Source organism: Aquarana catesbeiana, linkage group LG03 (genome assembly GCF_042186555.1).
Source record: "Aquarana catesbeiana isolate 2022-GZ linkage group LG03, ASM4218655v1, whole genome shotgun sequence".
Taxonomy (NCBI): Eukaryota; Metazoa; Chordata; class Amphibia; order Anura; family Ranidae; genus Aquarana; species Aquarana catesbeiana.
In genome coordinates, this window is record NC_133326.1 from 188,762,302 (window position 1) to 188,787,451 (window position 25,150).

Genomic DNA, 25,150 nt, shown 5'->3' on the forward strand with positions numbered 1-25,150 from the left:
CAGTTCACACCTCTGCGATGCGAGAACCCTGCAAATCTAGTGCAGGTTCCCACATCACATACAACTCGCAGGCAGTTCACGCTGCCCTATGCGAACTGCTGGGAGAGTCAATGCAAAGTTAATGACACCCCCAGATTGGTTTGCATATCGTAGTGCGGACCAAAAAAAAAAAGGGTCCTGTGCAAGTTTGGCCTGAATACGATGCAAAATCAGCCATACAAGCTGTATGGCTGAATTTGCATGCCACGGACATCGTATGTGCTTTGCACTGCAGTGCGGTGCGAATCACATGCGATGTCCGACATCACAGCAGTGGGATCCGACACTTACAGGGATGAGATAAACCATTTAACGCCGACAGGGATGCTTAAAATGTTTAGCATTTACAGTGCCTTGCAAAAGTATTCACCCCCCCCCCCCCCCCCGACTTTTTACCTATTTTCTAAGATTAAAAAAAGAACTTAATGCTGTAACCTGAGTTATATGTGATGGATCAGAACACAATAGTCTAAGTTGGTGAACTAAAATTAGAAAAATATATACATACAACTATTTTTCAGAAATAAAAAACTGATAATTGGCATATGCATTCACCTCCTTTGTTATGAAGCCCATAAAAAGCTCGGGTGCAACCAACTACCTTCAGAAGTCACATAATTAGAGAAATGATGTCCACCTGTGTGCAATCTAAGTGTCACATGATCTGTCATTACATATACACACACACCTTTTTGAAAGGCCCCAGAGGCTGCAACACCTAAGCAAGAGGCACCACTAACCAAACACTGCCATGAAGATTAAGTAACTCTCCAAACAAGTAAGGGACAATGTTGTTGAGAAGTACAAGTCAGGGTTAGGTTATAAAACAAAAAAAAAAAAAACAAAAAAAAAGAAATGATATCCAAATCTTTGATGACCCCTAGTATCACCATCAGATCTATCATAACCAAATGGAAAGAACATGGTACAACAGCAAACCTGTTAAGAGATGGCCGCTCACTAAAACTCACGGACCGGCCAAGGAGGGCATTAATCAGAGAGGCAGCACAGAGACCTAAGGTAACCCTGGAGGAGCGGCAGAGTTCCACAGCAGAGGACGACAATAAGCTGCACGCTCCATAGAGTTGGGCTTTATGGCAGAGTGGCCAGAAGAAAGCCATTACTTTCAGCAAAAAACAAAAATGGCACGTTATGAGTTTGCAAAAAGGCATGTGGGAGACTCCCAAAATGTATGGAGGAAGGTGCTCTGGTCAGATGAGACTAAAATCAAACTTTTTGGCCATCAAAGAAAACGCTATGTCTGGTGCAAACCCAACATATCACCCAAAGAACACCATCCCCTCAGTGAAACAGAGTTGAGGGAAAGATGGATGGTGCTAAATACAGGGATATTCTTGAGCAAAACCTGTACCACTCTGTGTGTGATTTGAGGCTAGGCTGGAGGTTTACCTTCTGCCAGGACAATGACTTCAAACACACTGCTAAAGCAACACTTGAGTGGTTTAAGGGGAAACATGTAAATGTGTTGGAATGGCCTAGTCAAAGCCAGACCTCAATCTAATAGAAAATCTGTGGTCAGACTTAAAGATTGCTGTTCACAAGCGCAAACCATCCAACTTGAAGGAGCTGGAGCAGTTTTGCAAGGAGGAATGGGCAAAAATCCCAGTGGTAATATGTGGCAAGCTCATAGAGAGACTTATACAAAGCGTCTTGGAGCTGTGATAGCCGCAAAAAGTGGCTCTACAAAGTATTGACTTTTGGGGGGTGAATAGTTAGTTATGCACATTGACTTTTTCTCTTATTTTTTCCTATTTGCTTCACAATAAAAAAAACAAAAAAAAACAAAAAAAAAAAAAAACACATCTTCAAAGTTGTGAGCATGTTCTGTAAATTAAATGATGCAAATCGAACAATCCAAGTTAATTCCAGATTGTGAGGCAACAAAACACGAAAAATGCCAAGGGGGGTGAATACGTTTGCAAGGCACTGTAAGTAAAACCTTTATCCCCAAAAGGAAAGAAACTGTTTTCTGTAACCAATTCTAAAGTATTAGGCTCAGTTCGCACTGCAGCGACTTGGGATCTGACATGTGAGACCAAGTCGCAGGACATGTGAAATCCAATGTTAGTCAATGAGAGCGTTCTTAATTAGCACTGAAGTCGCTCAGACTTTAGAAAAAGTTCCTGTACTACTTCAAAAGGCAATTTCTATCAGACTTGTGCTCATAGACTTTACTGGAAGTTACCTCCAAGTCAGATCCTCACCTATATTGATGTGATTTGGAGCCGACATTCCAGGAAGATTACCCAGGCATTACCAAAACAGTACTCATGTTGCCAGGAAGTTGTGACTTTCAGGTCGCAGTAGTGTGAACCAAGCCTATAGGCTGGTCATACATGGCCGAATGTCGAAAGAATTTTCTTTTGAAAATCTCAAATTTTGTGCGTTTTGTGATTCGATGATGCCACCATTGATTTCGAAATTCGACCAACCAAGACTTCAATTTCACCTCCTGTTGCTACAGAAAATAATTTGTGGCTGGGAATCTTCTTTTTTGTTTCCGGGAATTTTTCTTTTCTTGCACATGCGCATTTCTTTTTTGATTACATTTCTCGGACGATTCTCCAATCATGGATTAGAAAATTGTTAGTTTTCCAAAGAATTTCCAATATGCCCGATTTCTCAAATTCGATGTGCGCATAAAAATTTGCTGTTGCTCCAGCCCACTAATGTTGCGAAATGCGAACAAAAATTCTTAGATAAGATTTTCAAAAGAATATTCTTTCAAAATTCGACCCATGTATTGCCTGCCTTAGTGGTAGTTTGGCTTCAAATTTGTAATGCTGGCCATACACTATACGAAAAATCGGCCGAACCAATTTTGGAAGAGCGAACATTCGGCCGTGAGCACAAACGATAGTGCCATCATGTAATGACCGATAAATAGTTTAGGGAACATAAAATGAATGCATTTTTTGTTCTTTTTTTACACATACGTAGTGCAGACAGTTTGGACGGGAAACACATTAACCTTTCACTTTATCGTTCGGCAGAAAATTTCCAAACTTGTTCTTCGTTTTTTCGGCTCAAAAACATCCCGGTTATCGATTATGTGCCCATTAACTGGCCGAAAAACGAACAAACTGTCTAAACTACCGAACTTCGGACGATTTTTCGTATGGTGTATGGTCTGCATTACTGTATTTAAAATCTGCTAGTCCATCTAACACTCCCCTTCCCCCAGACCAACAATGCCCCAGTAAAAATCTGCCCTCTGCTCTCCTTCATCCATAGTGGTGTCTGTATAAGGCTACTTTCACCCTGGGGCAGGCGTCGGCGATAAAGCGGCGCCATTTTTAGCGCCGGTTTACAGTCGTTTTAGCGGCACTATTCGGCCGCTAGCGGGGCGGTTTCAACCCCCGCAAGTGGCCGAAAAACTTAAAACTGTCCGCAAAGTGGCGGTTGGGCAGTGCTGCCCCACTGATTTCAATGGGCAGGGGCGATTTAGGAGCGGGGTATACCCCGCTCCTACAGCGCTGCAAAGATGCTGCTTGCAGGACTTTTTACCGTCATGCAAGCGTGCCCCTCCAGTGTGAAAGTGCTCGGGCTTTCACACTGGAGAGACAGGAGAGGCTCTTTACAGGCGCTATTTTAAGCACAGTAGCGCCTGTAAAGTGCCTCAGTGTGAAAGTAGCCTAATACAGGTGGTGTGTTTCTGGCCAGAACACCAAGGGAAAACAGAAAAAGTAAAAAATAAATAAAATACCAATACAGCCATCACATCTAAGGATTGGTAAGCTGCAATATATTACATTTTTGGTTTGGGGTTTCATACCGCTTTAACTTTAAGGTTGTTATACAAATCAAAATAGCAGTATTATTTGTCACTAGTTCAATTAGTTAAAAAAAAAAAAAAAAAAAAAAAAGTGGAACAATTTGTTTGCTCACAGGCATAAAACAATGCAAGTGCAGAAATGTTTTGAATTTTCAATAGTATGGAACCTGATGCCAAAAACATCCAATAATAATATCATCTGCACATAATTCATTTTTGGACACACCAGATGTCCAATGATCAAAGCGGTATTAAAAAACACAAAAACCACAAATGTAATATATTGCAGCTTACCAATCAGATGTGGTGGCTGCATCAGTATTTTTTTTCTTTGGCTTTTTCCCCTCTGTTTTCACCTGTATTGACCAGTAACACACCTCCTGTATTAGTGAGAAAACTGAAGAAATGAGCACAGGAAGTTCAGTAGACGGCAGCACTGTCAGTCAGGGGGTTGGGGGGGGGAGTGTTCAATTTGTTAGTGTATTTAAATCTGCTAATACGTTTAATCCAAACTCCAGTTCACAATTTATAAGCAGTTAAAGCCAACAGGTGTTCCTTTTGAAATAAAGTTTTTTTCTTCTGGATTACCAGATGAAAAAAGCATAAAAAAAAAAAAAAAAAAAAAAAAAAAGAAGAAAAACCAATTCACCCATCACATCCAAGAACTAACAAACTGCAATGTAATAAAATGTTTACTTTTGGATTTTTTACGCTTCAGCATTTCATTGTTCTGTTGACTGACTCAACCAAAAACTATTCTATGCCAAGCTACTTGAAAATGCTCTGGTATACTGGAATTTTTTTTTTTTTTTTTTTACGCATTGATGTAAAAAATAAAAACAAACCATGAAGTGTGACAGAAAACATATCAGTTTACTTACCTGTGTTCAGCAGCTGGCACAGAAAAGCCTGGAACTGGGTCTTTTGTTCCATAGTATCTCTTTATTAAACAAATACCAGCTACAGTATCTGTTCCTTTAAAGTTCACCAAATGAGCTGATGCTCCAATCCCAGCAGTCTGAAGGAGAAAACAAAAAAACAGGACAAAGTTATTGCATCAATAACCCCACATTCACACAAATACCGCAGAACATAACACTGCCTGGTTAGCACTGCACAATAATCGCATGCTAAAAATCTAATGTGCTGGATGTACCCATGCTGATCAATGGATTGACTTGGGTAATATTAGCCTGGCAATAGATGGATCAAATCTTGGCCGGTCCCTGCTGAACCATCTATGGGCGGCTTAAGTGACTAGACACATCTACTTTCAAAATACACGTATAGAAAATTGTGTATTCCTATGATTTGTTTTATGTACTTGGTTAAAAAAAAAAAAAAAAAAAAAAAAAAAAAAAAAAAAAAAAGGGAAGAAGAAGTGTTCATATGTTCTTATTCTGCTTTAGGGCCCTATTTATAAGCCTAAAAGGGATGAAACAATTCATATTCAGAACTTCAGCACTTTTAGCTTAAGAGAGAAGTATGACTTTTGAAAAAAATAAATATTCATACTCACCTAGGTGGTGACTGAGAACTGAGCAATCAAACACATCTGATCGCTCAGTTCTCCCCTCAGTTCTAAGCAGAAAGCGTTGAGTCAGCCACCAGCACTCTGTCCTGCCCCTCTAGCGCTAACTGGAGCACTGGGGAGTGGAGGGGCAGGAGCGGATGGCTCAGGCTTCTAGGTGGATCCCCAGTCAGGATCTTTCCCAAGACTGGACCGGCTTTGTAACATCAGCCAACAGCAGGCTTTAGCCCGCTGTTAGCTGAAAACGGGTCACAGAATGAACTGCAATCCTGTGATCCCCAGGAGGAGTATAACCAAAATAGCTTTGGCTATACTTTAGGAGGGAATTAGAAGGAAAAAAAAAAAAAAAAAAAACTTACATTTAAATGCCCATCAATGCAGCCTTGTCAGTGTCATCTGCAGCCTTGTCAGATTGAGAAGAGCCGACATACATAGCCGAGTGTACTCGGCTAGCTCCGCTCACAGTCACGCCCAGTCCGTGTGATGTCCATCATAGGGCGGCACTGGGCGTGACTGAGCGGAGCTAGCCAAGCCCACTCAGCTATGTATGTATATCGGCAGCCGGCTCGCTCCGCTCACAAACAGTGGGGGGGATCGGCGTATAACATGAACCCGTGATTTTCCCCTGATTTTAAAGGGGGAAAAAGTGCGTTTTATATGCCGATAAATACGGTACATATATAAAAACAAAAGACTGCAAGTCTCTATCCTCATGAAAGTCATTTTATACCTCGTAGGCAGCTAATTGCATACAGAAAACATATCAATAAAACATTTTCTTCATATAAACTAGTCAGATTCTACTTGTAAAATGTGCAATGGCGTGATGATGCGAGTATTGAGGAAGGCATTCATCATCTGAGAGAGGCTGCTGTTATCAATTAGAACAGAATCTGGTTAGGTCCACTGCTATGAAAACGATTACAATAGATCTTAAAAATGTAGAATTTTAAATGATCTGCTAATCTAGACAAGTACCATTTTTACATGCTACTATGTTAAAAAGCCTGGTTATGAGAATCATGGGAACTGCCATTCAGGATCTCCTCTGCTTCTAAAATATTACATTTCTGGCTTTTATGCCAACTCTGAAATGCAGTAATGAGGTGGAGGTGATGTGCTCCAATTACTGTGCAATTCACCCACTTGGACCTAAAATATAAAAAAGTATTTCATTTTTTTAAATAATAATTTTCGCTTTTCATCTAAAAAAAACAAAAAACAAAAAAACAAAAACAAAAACCACACAACACCTTACAGAACAGAGCTCAATACCAACAGGGAGAGCAAAGAGTCCTAAACAGAGGAGAGGCTCTCTCTTCTGTCTGGCTGTAAAGGAGGTAGGTATTCTAATCTGAGCCTACTCAATGTGTCCTTAAGCACTAATCAAATGAACCCAACATAGATTGTCTTAAATACAAAGCTTTGTCAGGGGTGGAAAAAAGTGAACAAAATAATACAAGAGCAATAAAAAGTCAGAAATGCCACAAGGCTTCCGGCACAAAAACATGTTGGGTTCATGTTTAAAGATTCGGAGAACGTTTTGAACACAACTCAAACATTGTGTCCTTAAAACGATACTGAAAAAAAAAAAAAAAATTATACTGACCTGCTCCATTGCACAGAGTGGTGGCTTACCTTCTTTTTTTCTGTCCCCCGCCGGCATGGTCTGCTTCTCCTGAGTGCCCCCATAGCAAGCCATGTACTGTGGGGGCACGCTCTCAAGCCAGGCTGTGTGCATGCTCCCAATTCTCTCCTCAGGATTTGAGGGACAGAAGTAGGAGCCAATGACTCCCACAGCTATCAGTGTAGTCTGTGAGCAGAAGAAGAGAGCAGTGCTGGATTGAGAGTACTCAGGTAAGTGTTTGTGGGGGGTGTGAGGAACAGATAGAGGAGTGTTTTTCCCTTAAAGCAGAGCGCCACCCAAAAGGGTGGGACAGCAGCTGAGGTGAGCCCATCACTGAATCGTGGGACAGGTAAGTGGCTTTTATTAAAAGTTGAAATTTTTAAACAGGAGACTGGAGCTCCTCTTCAATGCAGGGAATGCATTAAGGTAAACATTTTAACCTTAGAGCCGCCTTAGTACCTATGCGAATGAAGGAAAGCACTCTGTTTTGAGCCATCTCAACTCTCCAAAAAACCGCCACCTTTCCAAAATAGGAGACCACTAAACTGTCCACCATCAATACCTCTAAAATGGTTTTAATGCTTTCCCTCCCAAGAGAAAAATAAATGAGTAGTGCTGAAAAAAAAAAAAAAAAAAAAAAAAAAAAAAAATTAACCCTACAGGTTTTGCCACCATTTATGACGTTTATTGCCATTATAGTGTTTTTCTTCACTTTTTTCACCGCCGATAATTTGTTAGCAAGGACACATTCTTTAAGTGAGCTCAGATTAGAATACCTACCTTTTACAGCCACAGGCAAAAAAGGAGAGATCATTTGGATTAGGACTATGCTCCCAGTTAATATTGGGCCACATGTCCTGTAAATGGGGATTTTTTAAAGTCTTATTTTACAAATAAAAGTTATAGTTTAGGCCCAAGTGGGTGAGAGGGGCAGCGAGTAGAGCGTATCACCTCCACTTCATTATTAATCCACATTGGGGCTGTTTGAATATCGATACATGATTATCAAGCTTTGTTAGCCAGCATTTTATGCCAACTCTGACTTAAATTCCTTAAGTTATTGACCTGGAAAAACTACGTAGATATAGACCTCTCGCTTTGATTTTCCTCATCTGCATACTTGTACCAGGTCAGTAACTAACTAGCGACACTAGTGGATCAGAATAACTAGCAAGAGACATTAAAGAAGTAGTAAAGTCCGCTTGTGATTTTTACCCACAAGTAAGCCTTTAATAAGGCTTACCTGTAGGTAAAATGAATATCTCCTAAACCTGCATCATTTAGGAGAAATTCACACTGGATGCAGCCAGTGACGTCACCGGCACATGCACTCTTAAGATCTGGGATAACATGCCGGACCTTCAGAGCTTCATGCCGGAGCCGACGTCATCATGGCTCTGGCCACTCATAGAGCCAGAGCCCACAAACCCAGAAAGAAGACTGGGGGAGGATGGAAGCCCCGTCAGCGGTGACAGAGCGCCACTGGAGGGCTTTGTTCTAAGGTAAGCATTTAACAATATGCGATGCATCTTTTTCTTTACTCCTAGAAAAAGGTTACCATCCAGCTAGATCATGTATGTTGCCAACATCCCTAGATTGATAGGTGAAAAAAATACCCCCAAATAAGGTTGTGGGACTTTAATGGCAACAGCGTAATGTAAAAAGAATTTTATTCCATAGAAAAATTTATATATGTATACAAAACATTAGCATAGTTAATAAACATAATACAGTGAACACAATAAAAAGCTGAAACACAGCTGTACTGATGTGCATTGGGTAAGGATGCTTGTAATGTCTTCCACGAAGGCCTACGTGTTTCGAGACTGAAACTGACCGTCCCTTCGTCAAGGGCGACTCGTGGGACAAGCTCTTACTGTATGGTGAAATACAAGATTGGAAAAAATATAAATAAATACAACATTTTCTACCGCATAATATTGTCATAGCATTGCATAGAGAACAAGTCTATGAAACCAAAACAAGAGAAACAGCCTACCCAAACATGACAGTGTTGAAGCATCCATTGTCCAAATCACGGTGGCGGATATATCAAAACCACCCACGGATCCAAAAACCGGAGCCTGGGTGTGTGTGGCTGGCCCCACTCTGCCCACACTGATCCACCCCCAAAAAAGACACCGAATCACGTAGCCCGTCCAAAAGGGTACTGTGTCAGGAAGGCACAGACCCAAGTGGATGTCTGAAAAGGATAATAAAAAATATAGTATTCAATTAAAGATTATCTAAGTCAAAAATGTCAGTCCAAGGGTCATAGTCGGCTCAGTAAATAGTATCGTACCTGAGTGCTAGAAAATATACAGTGGTGAATCTAGGGCGGTTTTTGGATCTGTGGGTGGTTTTGATATATCCGCCACCGTGATTTGGGCAATGGGTGCTCCAACACTGTCATGTTTGGGTAGGCTGTTTCTCTTGTTTTGGTTTCATAGACTTCATGTTCTCTATGCAATGCTATGACAATATTATGCGGTAGAAAATGTTGTATTTATTTATATTTTTTCCAATCTTGTATTTCACCATACAGTAAGAGCTTGTCCCACGAGTCGCCCTTGACAAAGGGACGGTCAGTTTCAGTCCCGAAATGCGTAGGCCTTCGTGGAAGACATTACAAGCATCCTTACCCAATGCACATCAGTACAGCTGTGTTTCAGCTTTTTATTGTGTTCACTGTATTATGTTTATTAACTATGCTAATGTTTTGTATACATAAATTTTTCTATGGAATAAAATTGTTTTTACATTACGCTGTTGCCGTTAAAGTCCTACAACCTTATTTGGGGGTATTTTTTTCACCCACCTTTTTCTTTACTGCCACGGTCTACAACCGTTTTAACATTTTAAGAAGCAGGTAAAAAATGGCAGCCCCACCTTACGTCTCCTGTGATACAATGTCAGTGAGGACAATACATAAACGCTCAATGTTAACACTATGGAAATCTCATATCAGAAACAGATTAAATTGTAAAAAATCAGTGAATAATGTTTTACCTCTTGTGAGGAAACTCCTCTGTAGCCAAAGTCATGTAATTTATACTCGAGTCCTGTCAGGCTACCAGATGTTTCCAGCAAATACTTTGCAAGAATTTTCTTCTGCTCTCTTGAGTTTGTTGCTACAGTGATGGGATACCATGTTTGAACAAGGATTGTCTAAAAGAGCAAAATAACTTGATTAAATTAACTGCTGGCATTCAAGCATCTAGTGTGAGATAGATGGATAGAAAAAAAAAAAACAAAACAAAAAACAAAAAACAAAAAACAAAAAAAACACAAAACAAGTATGTTAATCACTTCCCGCCAACGTAGGGCATATAATCTTAGTTATAGTTCTTCAGAGAGCACCTTATTGTGATGTATGCTTCAGCCCCGGAAGATTTTATCCCCTTCCTGACCAGAGCACTTTACGATTTGGCACTGCATCGCTTTAACTGACAATTGTGGTCGTGCGACGTTGTACCCAAACAAAATTTGTGTCTTTTTTTCCCCACAAATAAAACTTTTTGGTGGTATTTGATCACCTCTGCAGTTTATTTTTTGCGCTATAAACAAAAAAAAGAGCACAAATTTTGTTTGGGTACAGCTTTGCAAGACCGCATTTGTCAGTTAAAGTGATAAAAACGCAATAAGCGTATATTGATTGGTTTGCGCAAAAGTTAGTGTCTACAAACTATGGGAAAGATTTATGGCATTTTTATTATTAGTTTTTTTAATCGTAATGGTGGTGATCTGCGATTTTTAGCGGTACTGCCACATTGCAGAAGATAGATCGGACACTTGACACATTTTTTGGACCATTGACATTTATACAGCGATCAATACATCAGAACATGGGACTTTAAATGAGGTGATCATAATGGTCAAAAACAATAAATTGAGTAAATTAAATAAAATCTCAAAATTTATTTGCGTAAGGATTAGACAGACATGAATGGTAGCCCATTGAGACAGCATAGTGCCAATTGTAAACAGCCATACACATGGTGATATGCAATGGTAGTAAAACAAAAAATGCATGTACATATGTATACTCGACGTGTTTCGCAAGCGTAGTTCGCTTCTTCAGGAGTTGATGTCTGCTTGTGCAAAATGTCTGAAAAGGTAAATATCAATGAGATAAGACATACAGTATTGGTCGTGGTCAGACAAAAGACAGGGGGCCTGTTTAGGACATCCCATACTTGTATCAGAAGATTGGATCCGAGGGCTAATCCCCACATGGCAGGAGCGAAAGGCACTCCAACTGGGAGCTGAAGGAGCGTGACCCAGCACACCCAAACAGACCAGGCGGGGAAAAAAACATGACGGAAAAATGAGTGGAAAGTGAGAGTGTTCCTTGGGGGTCCCCCATTGGCCATATGCAGCGTAAAAACTAACAAAAATATGTATGAGTATACAGAGTCCATAGAAAGCTACTTAAAGTTAGCTAGGAGTCAAATTGTATAAAAAAATATCAATGTACTGTACCAAGTCAGCGACAATATGGACAGTGATGCACAAGGGAAGGAAAAGTGAAAAAGGGAATGGTGTAGGAAAGTGTCAAAGAATAGTCAAGAAAAAGTAATGAATAGTAAAGATGAGGGTCATCATGAGGAAAAAAAACATGGTTGATTGATGTGGGGAGTATAAGTGTCTGATTCACACAACATGTGTGCGTCAGTAGGAAGTGTAGGAGTCTTGCCATCAGTGACCAAAGTAATGAGTAAAATAGTGCTTACCAAGGTGGTATGACCTCACGGCTGCAGGGTGAGGAAAGAAATGGAAAAGAGTTAACGCCACGTCGGCCCTCCAGCCTTAAACACCCAGGCGGGTGCAGTGGGCTCTGCCCCTAACGCCATGCGCAGGTGGCTATGATGCGAGCACACAGCGCGCATGCGTTGACTCCCTCAGCCAGCTGGATGACGTGCTACTTCCCAAACATGGAGACCCCACACACGGAAGTCCTGCGATGGGTGTAGAAGCAGAAGGGAAAACACGCCACAGCCACCAGTGGGGGCACAGCACAACGGAACCAAGCCTGTGTGCTGACCAGAATCAAGACTGCAATATACATGTCTAGTTAAAGATGCAAGTTATGCATATATAAGGATAAGACCAGAGAACAGCAACAGACCAAATAGGGCATATAGGGGTCTTCCACCTAGGCTTAACATGAAAAAGCAGCAGTCTGAAGGCTGTCCCTTTGTTATGACACCTCCTTCCCCAACTAATATACAATACAACAGAACTTTGCCCATGGGACTTTAAATGGATTTGATCATAATGATCAAAAACAATACATGGAGTAAATTAAGTAAAATCTCAAAATTTATACAGCGATCAGTGCTATAAAAAACTGATTAGTGTGTAAATGTCACTGGTAGGGAAGGGGTTAACACTAAGGGGCGATCAAGGGTTAAATGTGTTCCCTAGTTAGTGTTTCTAACTGTATGGGGATAGAACTGACTGGGGGAGAAGACATACAGCATCTCTGTTCCTACTTACTAGGAACAAAACGATCTGTCTCCTCTCCTCTGACAGAACAGGGATTTGTGTGGTTTTTTACACACACACACACACCCCCACACCCGTGCTGGCTCTCGTGCTCGCGGGTGGCCATCGCACCCGCCGGCCACGCGCATCAGGTCCCCCTCTGTGCCGCCAGCTCTTAAAGGAAACAATGTATCCATACGTTGTTTTGCACAGCCGTGCCATTCTGCCGACATATATCGGCGTGAGCCGGACGGCAAGTGGTTAATTAGACTCCAGGTGTGCAAACTACTGACTTCAATTAGCTTTCGTTTAATTAGTTAGTTTATGGCACAGATGTCAAACACAAGGCACATGGGCCAGATTCAGCCTAACAGGCCCATCATGTGACCCTCCCACACACCAGTTTTGCAGCCGGATTGTGGCACAATGCCATTCTGCCACCTCCAGCTCTCACCCTCCACTCCTGCTCCCTGCTGCCACTTGTAAGACACAAAAGCCTTCTGTTTTTTACATGGGACAGCTTTGCTTTCAGTGGTTTCTGGATTGAACAGATCCCTCTCAGCGAGGACAGGAGAGAGTAGAGATGCAAGGAAGCTTGGGGGGAGGGGTGTTGGAGTTGCACACTGCATGGGGCACCCCTAAAAAGCCCTGTACACAGAGCACCCCTAAACCCTGCACGCAGCTCACCCCTGAACTCTGCACATAGCATACTCCTGGACTTTCCTCTGTACATAACACATACCTGAAAAAAAAAAAAAAAAATAGATACAGTCTTACAGATACAACTGGCCCTTTGAGGGTAACCATACTGCCGATGTGGCCTGCAATGAAATGGAGTTCAACACCCCTGGTCTATGGGTCTCCTTACTTTTTCCTCCAGCACAATGAATGTTTAATAAGCTTGTTCAATAAAGACAAGAATTTAAATGGTTTGCGTTTTATCAGCTTAGGCACATTGTCTATTGTTGTGACTTGAGCATCAAATCACATTTTATGGCCAATTACTGCTAAAAATCTTGCGGTGTGGCATGGGTCAATACAACTGAAGGGCTGTCACAGGCTCTCATCAAGAGAGCCTGACTTTGCCCCTTAAAGCGGGGGTCCACCTATCTATCGTTTTTTTTTTTTTTTTAGTTCATTCACAAACTTTTCTTCTCAGCATTACATACTCACATATTGTGTGTAATATGTCCGCCTGTGTCAGATTTCGTCGGAAAGAATAACTTATATTATTCAATGCAGGTGGTTTCCATCTTCATTGTGGACATTTGAAGCCCACAAGCATTTATTTCCTGGATGTGGTGAATGCTGTGCTCCCAGTATTCACCGCTCGTTCCCGCACATGCTCAGTGGCATCCTGGGAAGCCTGAGACTAGCTCCCAGGAGTCTGGGAGAGGCTAGAAACACGCCTACTCCCACGGGAGGAGAACCAGGAAGTGCAAAGAAGAATAGAAAAATAAAAAGGTAATTACGGCGATTTAAATTTTTTTAAACGGCATGTCAGCATCTAGGCAAGGAAGAGAATACATACAGATACTGTTCAAAATTTGGGTGGAACCCCGCTTTAAGACTGCAACAGTGGGAGGGCATAAATGGGAGGATTGTTTTTTCAGGGCAAATTGGGCTTTCATTTAATGGTAAATGGCAATGGATATCATATCACCTGACTTTAAAGTGGTTGTAAAATAAAAGTTTATCTTAATGCATTCCAAGATAAAAAGCCTTGTGTGCAGCAGTCATCCTCAGCACCCCCTGATACGTACCCGAGCCCCCATCTTTCTCTAGCTATGTCCACAAGTTCCTCGGGGCGCACTGGGGCGCCGTGTCTGAATGGACACAAGGAGCCGTAACTCGGCTTGGGTGCCCTCATAGCACTTCACAGGAGAGAGGGGCTAAGAGTCCTGAAGAGGGACCCAAAAAGGAGGATAGGGGCTGCTCTGTGCAAGACCACGGCACAGAGGTGGTAAGTATAATATGTTTTTTTTTTTTTCTCCAAAAATAACAAAATAAAAAACCAAACAAGACTTTACAATCACTTTGATTATCAGAAGGAAAACTGCCACAAAATAGCAGCACACGCCCAGCACAAACACAGATATGCATATATGCGGCCCCAAAAATAAGGGCACGTGTGCAGACGGCGGGAAAGTGATGAAGTAAAATTTCAACCTAACACAAACTAATTCTAAGAAAAATGGGTTTCTTCTCCCCTCCTGCTACCTAACCTGTAAAAAAAAAAAAAAAAAAAAAAAAAAATGTGTAGGCTTTCTAGTTCGGTCATGTGAGCCCCTGTGTGTTAGTGAGCAGCAGCTGCAAGGTAGAGGGGGTAATGCTCGACAAAGGCTGGGAATTCAAGGAGCAGTGACGGCCCTTATAGACTCCCATGTCCCAGCCATTGTTGGAGCTCCCTCCTCTCCCCTACAGCTGCTCACAGACACAGGGTAGCTGGAGCTGCAGATCACATGACCAGAACAGAGTATACTAAAAATAGGTTAAGTAAACTTTATTTTCTTTACATAGGTTAGACAGCTCAGGTAGCAGGAGGAGGCAGAGGACATTAAGTATATTTAGTGTTAGGCTGGAATGCTACTTTAATACCACTGAAATGATGCGATATCAAAGCAAGTTATGGAAGGATGCCTGTTTTTTATATAGAACTGATCTTCTAAGTACCACAGAGTTCAAAACTACAAAAAGTGTTTGCTTAAAACTATTGCAGTTTACTAAAGGCGCTTCCCACTAGTTAAAGAGTAACTCCGCTCTTGTTGTGGAACAAAACACACACACACACGCCTCTGGATGATCCATGTACATTGTAGGAATTTTAATAAACTTTGCTGCAGATTCCTACCTTTTGTTATTCTGAACAAATCCCTGTGTTTGTCTGTCTCCATGCGCAAAGTGAATCTGTATGGGAGTGTTTAATTAACCAGCTGCTGCATCTGCAGGGCTCTAATGAGGAAAGTGGCAGGGTCTGTATCCCCTTTAGACATTTTCCCTTTTGAGTATTGTTGCAGGGGATGCTTAAAATCTGATTTGTATCTTAGTGCAGACTTCTGGGAATATCAGTAAGCCAATAAAACGAGTAGGAAATTACATATCTGGGGGCATTCTGTATACAGAACGCATCCAGGCTGCTATACTGCATTTTACAGAACAAGACCACGCAGCCGACTGAAAAGGGAAAAGGTCAATTTTAAGAATTCAATTACAATAAAATTTGCGTCTCATTGTATACACTATATATTTTTTCCACTAAACTGTAGTTACCCTTTAACATGCTCTCTTAATGACCTTCTTTGTGAAGAGCATTTGATCAATAACGACGTAAGAGGAGACATTCCAGTTTACTATTATGACAGACTGTGCTGTGAAGTACTTGCTTTTTTGGATTTAATAAAAAACTAAACCAAAAACCATTACATTAAAAAAAACATTTATTCAAATCAGCTGGTAAAAATAACGGTTCCTTAATATTAAAATCAATCCAACCCCTACTCAATATAATTCTCTTACTTTGACCCTTGCCATAGGAATCAAGTTTTTAGTAGATCAAACCGGCATAAAAAAAGGGTACCATCAACAGACACAAAGAAGCAAAAATAAAAAAGTATATATAGAACTGTATGATTCCTTGGTCAGTTTTCATGCTCTACAATCAGACATCAGGAAAAATAGAAAATTGGCTTCACTTGAGAGCAGCAAAGGTGAAGACATAGCTAACCAAGTAGAACATAAAATGCCCATCTCTCAACTGAAAACAAATTAAACCAATTAGTGCAGCGCTAAGTAAAATACTACAAATTAATAAAAATGTGTAATTTAATAAAGTGCTCTGTATCTAACAAAGTGCAATAATAAACTGCTTTTAGTGTGCAAAAAAACAATAAAATGTCCAAAGTACATCTGGTGGAGGGTTGCACCAGGATGCTGTGTGCACACAGGTGGAGCAGTGTGAAGATACCACGTTTTCACAAAATATTCTTCAAATAATATAGAATAGACTGTCACGTTATGGATTGGAGGGCATAAGGATACCGTGTGGAGTATCAAGCACATTGCACTTTATGTGTGGACATTTTAATGTTTTTTTGCACTAAAAGCAGTTTATTATTGCACTTTGTTAGACACAGAGCACTTTGAGATTGCATATTAATATTAATTTGTAGTATTTATTTAGCGCTGCACTAATTGGTTTAATTTTATTTGTGTTGTCACATTATCAGGAAGTGTGGGCAATTTGCATTACACATAGCAGCTCACAAGGCTTTACATATATATCCATCTCTCAACTGGCAGATGTGCGGGAGGGATATTTGGGTAGAACAGTACCAACGTGCATCAGTCACAAATCGACATACCACATTCAGGCGTTTTAGATGTCACAAAGAAATCATAAAGAGCTCAGGACCCAAAATTTAGAATGTATACTAAGTAAGCTCAGTTTCCTACTGATTGCAGTAAAGCCAAATAACTGTTTGACATACGTACTTCCAATTTTTTTTTTGCATGCTGCGACTTGACCTGCAGCTGTTACGGGACTGGTCCCTCCGATTTGTTTTTTTTATTTCATTTTTTGCAAGCTGCCAGAGAAGCAAAACCCTACACATATTCACTGTATTCTAAGACAGTGGTCTCCAAACTGCGGCCCTTTGCTAGCCTTTATCCGGCCCTTGGGGCACAGTTCCTCCCGCTGACACCAACAATGGGGCATTGTTTCTTCCAAATACTAATGATGGGGCAATATTCCTTACACCAATACCAATGATAGGGCACTACTCCTCCTTCCTACTAACCACCAAGCCTAAGGCTACGTTTATTTTCACTGATGCTGGGTCTGGGACTTTCTACCCCCATTGGCTACCATCTGCCCCCCCCCCCAAAAGTCTGAAGGACAGTGAACTGGCCCTTTGTTTAAAAGCCCCCTGTTCTAGGACAAGAGAGAAGGACATAGTGCCTCTGATGTAGAACAATCCATCTTCTTGCCACTTCTGCTCCAGAGGAGGACTCCAAAATGTGGATCAACTGTAAGCATACACAGCAGGTGCATATTGCCAACATACCATGGAGAAAGAAACAGATGAGAGGCAGAATTAATAAAAGCTAAACACACAATTGTCACAAACCTCTATCCAATTTGTAAGCCAGTAGCATTCAGGATCTGTATTTTCTACCGTGAACAGGACATTTCCCCTGGGGATAACACTACCTTCAGCCACAGCCTTCACTTCAATAGGCAGATGTCCATCATATTTCTAAAAAACATAAGAAACAAATGTGTTCATAGGAGCAATGGGACATTTTAGTTACAAACATGGCAGTTTAATACAATGAAGTGGTATCACTAAATTAGGAATGTTTACAGTACTTGTCCTTTACATAATGTTCTCATGCTAGAGCACAGAAAGCTCAAAAATTCCAGTCCCACAGACAGCACTACGTGCCAAAGTTCAAGTGCCATTTTAACAAAAAAAAGGGTACAAATAGTATGAATGTGACAGTAAGGAAAAACTTTACAATCGTATGTAATCCATCAATGTTATCATATAGTTACAGGAATCTGTGGCTTGTGTACATTTATACTGCTCTTAGGCCTCACTATGTTCTTCTGAACATTTTTCTCTTGAAAGAAAAGAAGCAGCATTAAAAAAAACAGGCCTAAAAAGTCAAATTTTTAAAATGCGTTTTCGTTGCGTCAAGAGTTTGGACGTTCACTCATTTAATTGCAATAGTAATTCTGGCAATTAAAAAACAAAAAAACAAACACACACTGAGCTCCTGACATGTACAAGTATGCAGCATATTTCCATACTTGGTTCATCTTGTCAGTGACACATGAAAATATTAGAGCCATTACAGAAACATAACAGCCAAGCAACTAGCATTTGTCGACAAGGTCAGCAGTGGCAGTCATTTCTTTTTAAGGGCTCACTTACACCACAATTTGTTTTCCTGTGCGTTTCTGCTTGCGCATTTCTAGTGAATTATTTCTTTTGTTTCAATTTATTATCTTTACCAAGTTGCATTTACAAGTGCTCGTGCGCGGTTAAGTGAAGAAAAATGCAGCATGCTGTACTCTCCCCCCCTCTTTTTTAAAATACGCCTCACTGCATCTGGTATCTGGTATAAATGAGCGCTAAATAAACCCTTAATTTCAGCACAAGATTGGCTGCAAAGGCATGGCTCTGCACTAGTAAAAATAACAGCAGCAATTTGCTGGTGGCAACCAACGCATAGCATGTATATGTGTCTACTTTGATGTATTCTAGTTGTGCAAGAGCTTCTACAAAAAAAAAAATAAACTAAAAGAAGAGCCCATTTGGTTAGAAGTGCAAAACCAAATTCAAAATTAAGTCCACAAGTTAGCTTGGCATTAAAGGTCTTTTTACCTCACACTAAAACTTTCTAAAGACATTAATGGGTGCAGTAGAGTACAAATGTCATTGGAGCACATGAAGGAACAGCAAGCATTATCAAAATAGAAGCCAAAGACACTGGCTGACCAAGAATGGAATTCTTTACAGGGTGCACGTTAAAGATTCTATACAAACGGGTGGGTGGGGGATTACTGAACTCCAGGAAGACAATGGTCATGGCTTATAAGGGGTATACAGGTATCTTGTTCGTTACCGGGCAGCTATGGCAATTTTGTATTTCAAAAAAAGTTCACATAACATAGAAATGTAATAAATGTACTATAAAGTAGAAATTATAAAATAGAAAAATCACTTTGTCTCAAGTTGGTCACATTCAACAGGACCTGTTCTGTAAAGTTGAAGATGCTTCATAGTTTCTCCAAGCCAGCTCTAGCTGCTAGCAGCGATCATTTGATTTGGAGGCCCAAGAAACCTCCCACTGTCAGAATACAATAGTGCAGTGGTTGAAAGGTAAAGGAAAGAAAATTTCATAATGTATGGCTTACCAAAGTCAATCACCATGCAATGTGTAGATGTGGATTGACCCAAGAACAGGATGGGAGGTGTGAATCCTATTCTAGTTACACAATCTTATCCTTCAATTTCCATGGCTTAAGGCGCAAATTGCTGTCAAACTACCAGGGTAGAGATTTGATGGTGTTGAAGGGCCCCATTCCTTGTTCAGGGATGGTTGTTCCAGTCTGCTATAGATGGCCTCTTTCCTGCTTCTTGTACACCAGTTGTCATCTCCTTTCAAAATGTGCATCTCATGGTCCTTGAAAGAATGTCCTTCTTTAAAGCGAACCTTACTGAACTTGCACTTTACTTTTCTCCACCCTATCCTCACTTACCGGTTATGCTAGATAAAAAAAAAAAAAAAAAAAAAAAAAAAACACACCCACATCACTCTCCTGCAGCGATCCAATATTCAGCTGAGCATATGTGTGTCCTACTCCACTATCTTGGTCCTGTTCTCTTCAGCCAGCTGCCTCTTCCAGGTTCTGGCCCCAAATGATGCAGCAGCTCTGCCCCTTGGCTGTTCTGTGACTGGACTCCTGCAGCCTCCTGGGACATGTGACAAGGGTGTCCGAGGGCTGTGGTGCCACCAGAAATACAAAAACCATTTCCAAAGTACTATTTATTGAGAGCTTGTTTTGTCTCAAAATGTACAGGTCTTTGCATTCACTACACTGCATATACCAAGTTATATAAATTTGTTTGGGTGTTGTGGTTTCTTATGGATGTACCATCGTTCGTCTTCATGTACATTTGGTCTGCCATTTCTACCCCAGTACATTTGGCAACAATTGACATCTTTAGCCATGTTAATTGAGGAATTAAGATGCTTGCAGACTTCTTGACACCAAGGAAGAGATTAAATAACTAGATCAGGGAGGTTCCACAACTTCACACCTTCCAACCTACTCTTTGACAATCAAGGGCTACATATTCCATGACAATTGTGTTATCTGTGTATAAATAAATGTTGAGGTATCTTTCTGACAATTATATATATATATATATATAATCTCTGAAGCTGTACAACAAAATTATTCTCACCTCAAGGATGTAATTCCATCCTTTCTCGTTAAAAACATCATCTTGGAAGTGCTCTCTATAAACCTCTTTGGCTTCTTGAATTTTTTCTTTGGTCACAACCTTTCCTGTTGGCGAAGGAAAAAAAACGGTAAAATAATGCAAAATGTCGGCGAGATATCAGCTTTCATAAAAGGTGAGCTCCAGTTCCATACGGATAAAATATCAGAAATGAGGTCATAATAGTTTGTGATTCGCTTCAATTTTAGCCAGGTGTAAGAAAGAAATTTGTAACTCTAAAGACAGCAGATCTATTGTTTGAGAAAAGGTAGGAGGTGGTCAGGTTTACCTTTCAAATACTTCTTTAGAATATACTGCAATCCATAAAAGACAGTTTCATCATATTTCACCTTCCTAAGTTTAGAGTCCTCGGTTTTCTTTTCCCGACACTCAAAGTAGGAATATACTTTGGTCGTGTTTGGAGGGTACTGTTTATAGTGAGTAACCTGAAAAGGAGGAATAAAAAAAAATAAAAAAATAAAAATGTAAAATACAAAATCACCCACCGCACAGCCATTTGTAGAAATCTTTCAGATCGAAGAAACACAAGTTGAAATTTCCTACAGTGGACAAAAAGTCCCCTATGTGACGATTCTTTTGGTGATTGGTTCTCTTTAAAAGAGAAAGACTCTGCATGTCTCCCCTGTGCTCCACTGAATGTAATGCAATGCACATTTCACTGCATTGCATTCTTTCCCACCCTTGATGGCCGTAGAAACGGCCAACGGAGACCCACACGTGACGTCATACACATCACTTCCAGGTCAGCAACAAGAAGGGGGAGAGCAGACAAGTCTCCTCCCTCAACTCTACACACTATGTTAGTCCTGGGACCACAGATGGGCAAGCAGAGCCCAGGATACATAGTGGGGGGGGCATTCAGGCAGTAGCGCAAATACTCATATGCGTCCATCTTGCAACTAAACCCTCTTTGCCCACAGCAGGGCTAAATGTTAAAAAAAAAAAAAATTACTACATGTCCTGGGCATTGGGTGATGGGAATTGTGCAATCAGTGAATGGGCTGACAAATGTCCGGGAGCCAGGATGCAGAAAAGTTTAATTTCTATAAAATGTTCTTTGTTTATAATTTCTACCAGACTAAGACAAGACAACACACACACACACCTGTTTATTACTCGGTGTGAAAGTTATACAGTTTACAAACTATGATATACATTTAAAAAACTTAAACCCTATAACCCTGTACACACAAGCCGAATGCCGGGCAACATCGGCCGGTTCAATAAAAACCGTCCGACATTCGACCCGTGTGTATGGCAGTCGGTCTGACAGGTCATTTGGTAGAAATGCTAGAAAACCAGCAGCTAATCGGCTCCCGATCAGCGCTCTCGGGCAATGGCGGAGAGCCGTCCCCCCCTCAGAATACAACAGCTCAGTGGGGGAGATCGCTGTACTAGCATCAGATTGCTGGGTAAACAAAAAAAAAAAAAAAAAAAAAAAAAAAAAAGAAGAAGAGGGAGAAGTGTACCAGGTTTTACCGCAGCCAAAAAAAAAAAAAAAAAAAAAAAAAAAAAAAAACACAAGAAAAATCAGCACAAGGAACATAACCATAAAAAAAAAAATAAAAAATAAAAAAAACACACACACCTGTCAAGATATTTCTCACATACACAGTAGAGCTGCACGATTCTGACCAAAATGAGAATCACAATTTTTTTTGCTTAGAATAAAAAAAATCCAGATTCTCGCTACGTGAAATCTTTCACATTATACAAAAAAAAAAAAAAAAAAATAAAAAATGGGCTAACTTTACTGGTTAGTTTTTTTTTTTTCTTTAATTCATTAAAGTAATTTTTTACAAAAAAATTGCATTTGAAAGACCACTGTGCAAATACAGTGTGACATAAAATATTGCAATAACCACCATTTTATTCTCTAGGATGTCTACTAAAAAAATATATATAATGTTTGGGTATTCTAAGTAAATTTCTAGTAAAAAAAAAAAAAAAAAAAAGATTTTATCTTGAAACCAACAAATGTTAGAAAAAGGTTTAGTGTTTAAACTTTTTTCACTTACGCACAGTCTTTTCCATTGACAAATTGTTACAATGTTTCTAGTTAAAGAGGGAGTCCACCTAAATCCACCAAAAAAAAAAAAAATATTAAAAGCCAGCAGCTACAAATACTGCAGCTGCTGACTTTTAATAAATGGCCACTTACCTGTCCCAGGGTCCAGCGATGTCGGCAGCCGACGCTGATAACCCGCTCGATTCTCGGTAGCTGCCACCACCATCCTAGGTGAGGGAATCATGAAGTGAAGCGTTGCGGCTTCACTTCCCGGTTCCCTACTGCACATGCGCGAGTCGCGCTGCGCATCGTAACTGGTCCCCGCTATCTCCTGGGACCTGTGTGTTTCCCAGGAGACAGCGCGGAGGGACAGGAAGAGGCATAGACTCCCGTGGGAGTCTATGCCGGAAGTGGATGCAAATACCTGTCTTAGACAGGTATCTGCACCCCCCTCCCCCCTGAAAGGTGCCAAATGTGACACCGGAGGGGGGGAGGGTTCCGAAAGGCGGAAGTTCCATTTTTGTGTAGAACTCTGCTTTAAATTCAACTGCTAAAGTATGTTTTGATTCTTGGCAGACTGCCCAGTTTTTCTCTTCCTTTCTTTGGATGGCTGTGGCGTCAGAAGAGCAGAGAGAATTCTTTGCAAAGAAAGAATTGTGAAACACTTTAGTCAAGATGGCGATAATGATTCTTGACGATTAATCCTGCAGCTCTAATACACAGCATGGGGAATACATAGAATTACACCCAAAAAACTCTCTGCCATTACTCCCAAGAATAAGGATATGCAAGACTCATTTAAGAGTGATGTTGTGACAGTCTGGCCAAAGGGCTGAACAGTTTGAACAGGAAATGAAGATCAGGAGACGATAGAAGTGCCCATTACCAGAGGTTGCATTTATAGTGTAGCACTGGAGGGGACCACACAATGCATACCAGCACAGTAAGGTTAACAGGGGCCTTTAACAAAAAAAAAAATTGCCTTAGGCCTCTTTCACACGAGGGATCCGTATGTCCGTTATTCATCCTTCCGTTTTCGGATGAAAAACGGACATACATGTATCCCTATGGAGCGTCGGATGTCAGCGGTGACATGTCCGCTGACATCCGACCTGCTCTGATCCGAAAAGTGTAACGGAGGAAAAACCTACTTTTCCATCCGTTTTCGGATCGGATGACGACGGACACTACGGTCCGTCATCATCCGATCCCCCAAAAGGGGAGAGCGGCGCTCTGACAGGTCCGTAGCTGCACAGTGTGCAGCGATGGACCTGTCATCTTTCTGCTCAGCGGGGATCGGCGGAGAGATCCCCGCTGAGCAAGCGGGTGTTCACGGGGCGGATCGTCACTGATCCGCCCCGTGTGAAAGAGCCCTTAATTAGTATCCACTTAGTTGGACACACAACTAAAAAGATAGAACTGTCATTGTGGTGTGAATATTAGGCCCCCTTTCACACAGGCGACTGTTCTACTGCTGTTAAAAGCATGTTTTGTTATTTTGAAATTCAGAGAATCCTGGCACAGCATTCACTTGCAGTTATACATTGCAATTAGCTGCGTTTATATGCGGCTTCGTTTAGCTGCGGTGGAACATTCTTGCCATTTCTGATGTGCTTCCTGTTTTTTGTCTCCTTGTTGCCGCTGCTATCTGCAGGTGAAATAGTACACTGCGATTACCTGCAGTTATGTGCAGATAGCTGCAATAAATCGGTCCTGGACACAGTCAAATGTATTTTCTCTAACTGCACCAAACCCCATGTAATGCAACCGTTGCTAAATGCAGTGTGTGAATGGGGCCATAGGAAAGCATTTTCTGAGTTTAGCTGCGGTAGAAAACTTGATCTATCCACAGTTAAAAGCTGAATTCTATCCGCCGGTGTGAAAGGGGCCTAAGCTTCCTCATGCCCAAGTCTTCCTCTTCCCAGGCAGCACCACCTCTAACCTTAAAAAAGAAAAAAGGAAGCACACATGCTCTCAATTCAATTCAATACACCTTTATGATTACATGTTACCCACTGTATTCATCTTTAAAATGTGAACATTTTTTGGAAGTGAAGTAAAACACTTGGAATAGAACACTTTTTTGGGAAAAAGTAACGTGGTGTATGAAGTGTGGATTATTCACACTTTTTATTCTGGACTATAGTTAACTGCACTTTACAATATGGACTAAATGTAATTTACTTTTTACAGAGAGTCTTAATGGATTCATTGAATCTATGTATTACATTCATTATCTATTTTGCAGTAACATTATGGGTAAGTGCTGTACATATTCTATTTTACATCCAGATTACGTGACAATTATTGCGACCCAGGATTATTTTATACACACACACGGTCAGACAGTTTACGCACCACTTTCCACCCACACTTTTTAGCAGGGAGACAGAATTGTGAAGTGCTGCTCTATAGACCAGTCTTGATATTCACAACAGGTCATTCAGCTCAGTGCATCAATCTGTGGCTGCTTCTAAACCTACACAGCCTTGGCAGATGATCATACAGCCCTACGGCTCTAAGTGATCTTTTAGGATTGTGAACAGGCAGCGCTGCATGGCTATGTCATAAAGGACAAGCTCAGACAAAAAACGTTGATTGTTCAGAATGATAAAAGATCATACAGCAA

The 25,150-nt window shown here is 40.8% G+C and overlaps 1 protein-coding gene across 1 annotated transcript in view; it reads right to left on the bottom strand.

Annotated features, from left to right (window-relative positions):
* NAMPT (nicotinamide phosphoribosyltransferase) overlaps positions 1-25,150 on the bottom strand; it is a 79,949-nt gene that overhangs the window by 14,585 nt on the left and 40,214 nt on the right. Inside the window, exons 2-6 of the mRNA XM_073619656.1 lie at positions 20,782-20,938; positions 20,457-20,560; positions 17,607-17,735; positions 10,003-10,161; positions 4,717-4,853 (exon numbers count right to left, since the gene is read on the bottom strand). Of these exons, the coding sequence (XP_073475757.1) occupies positions 4,717-4,853; positions 10,003-10,161; positions 17,607-17,735; positions 20,457-20,560; positions 20,782-20,938 (686 nt within the window). The remainder of the gene's footprint in view (positions 1-4,716; positions 4,854-10,002; positions 10,162-17,606; positions 17,736-20,456; positions 20,561-20,781; positions 20,939-25,150) is intronic.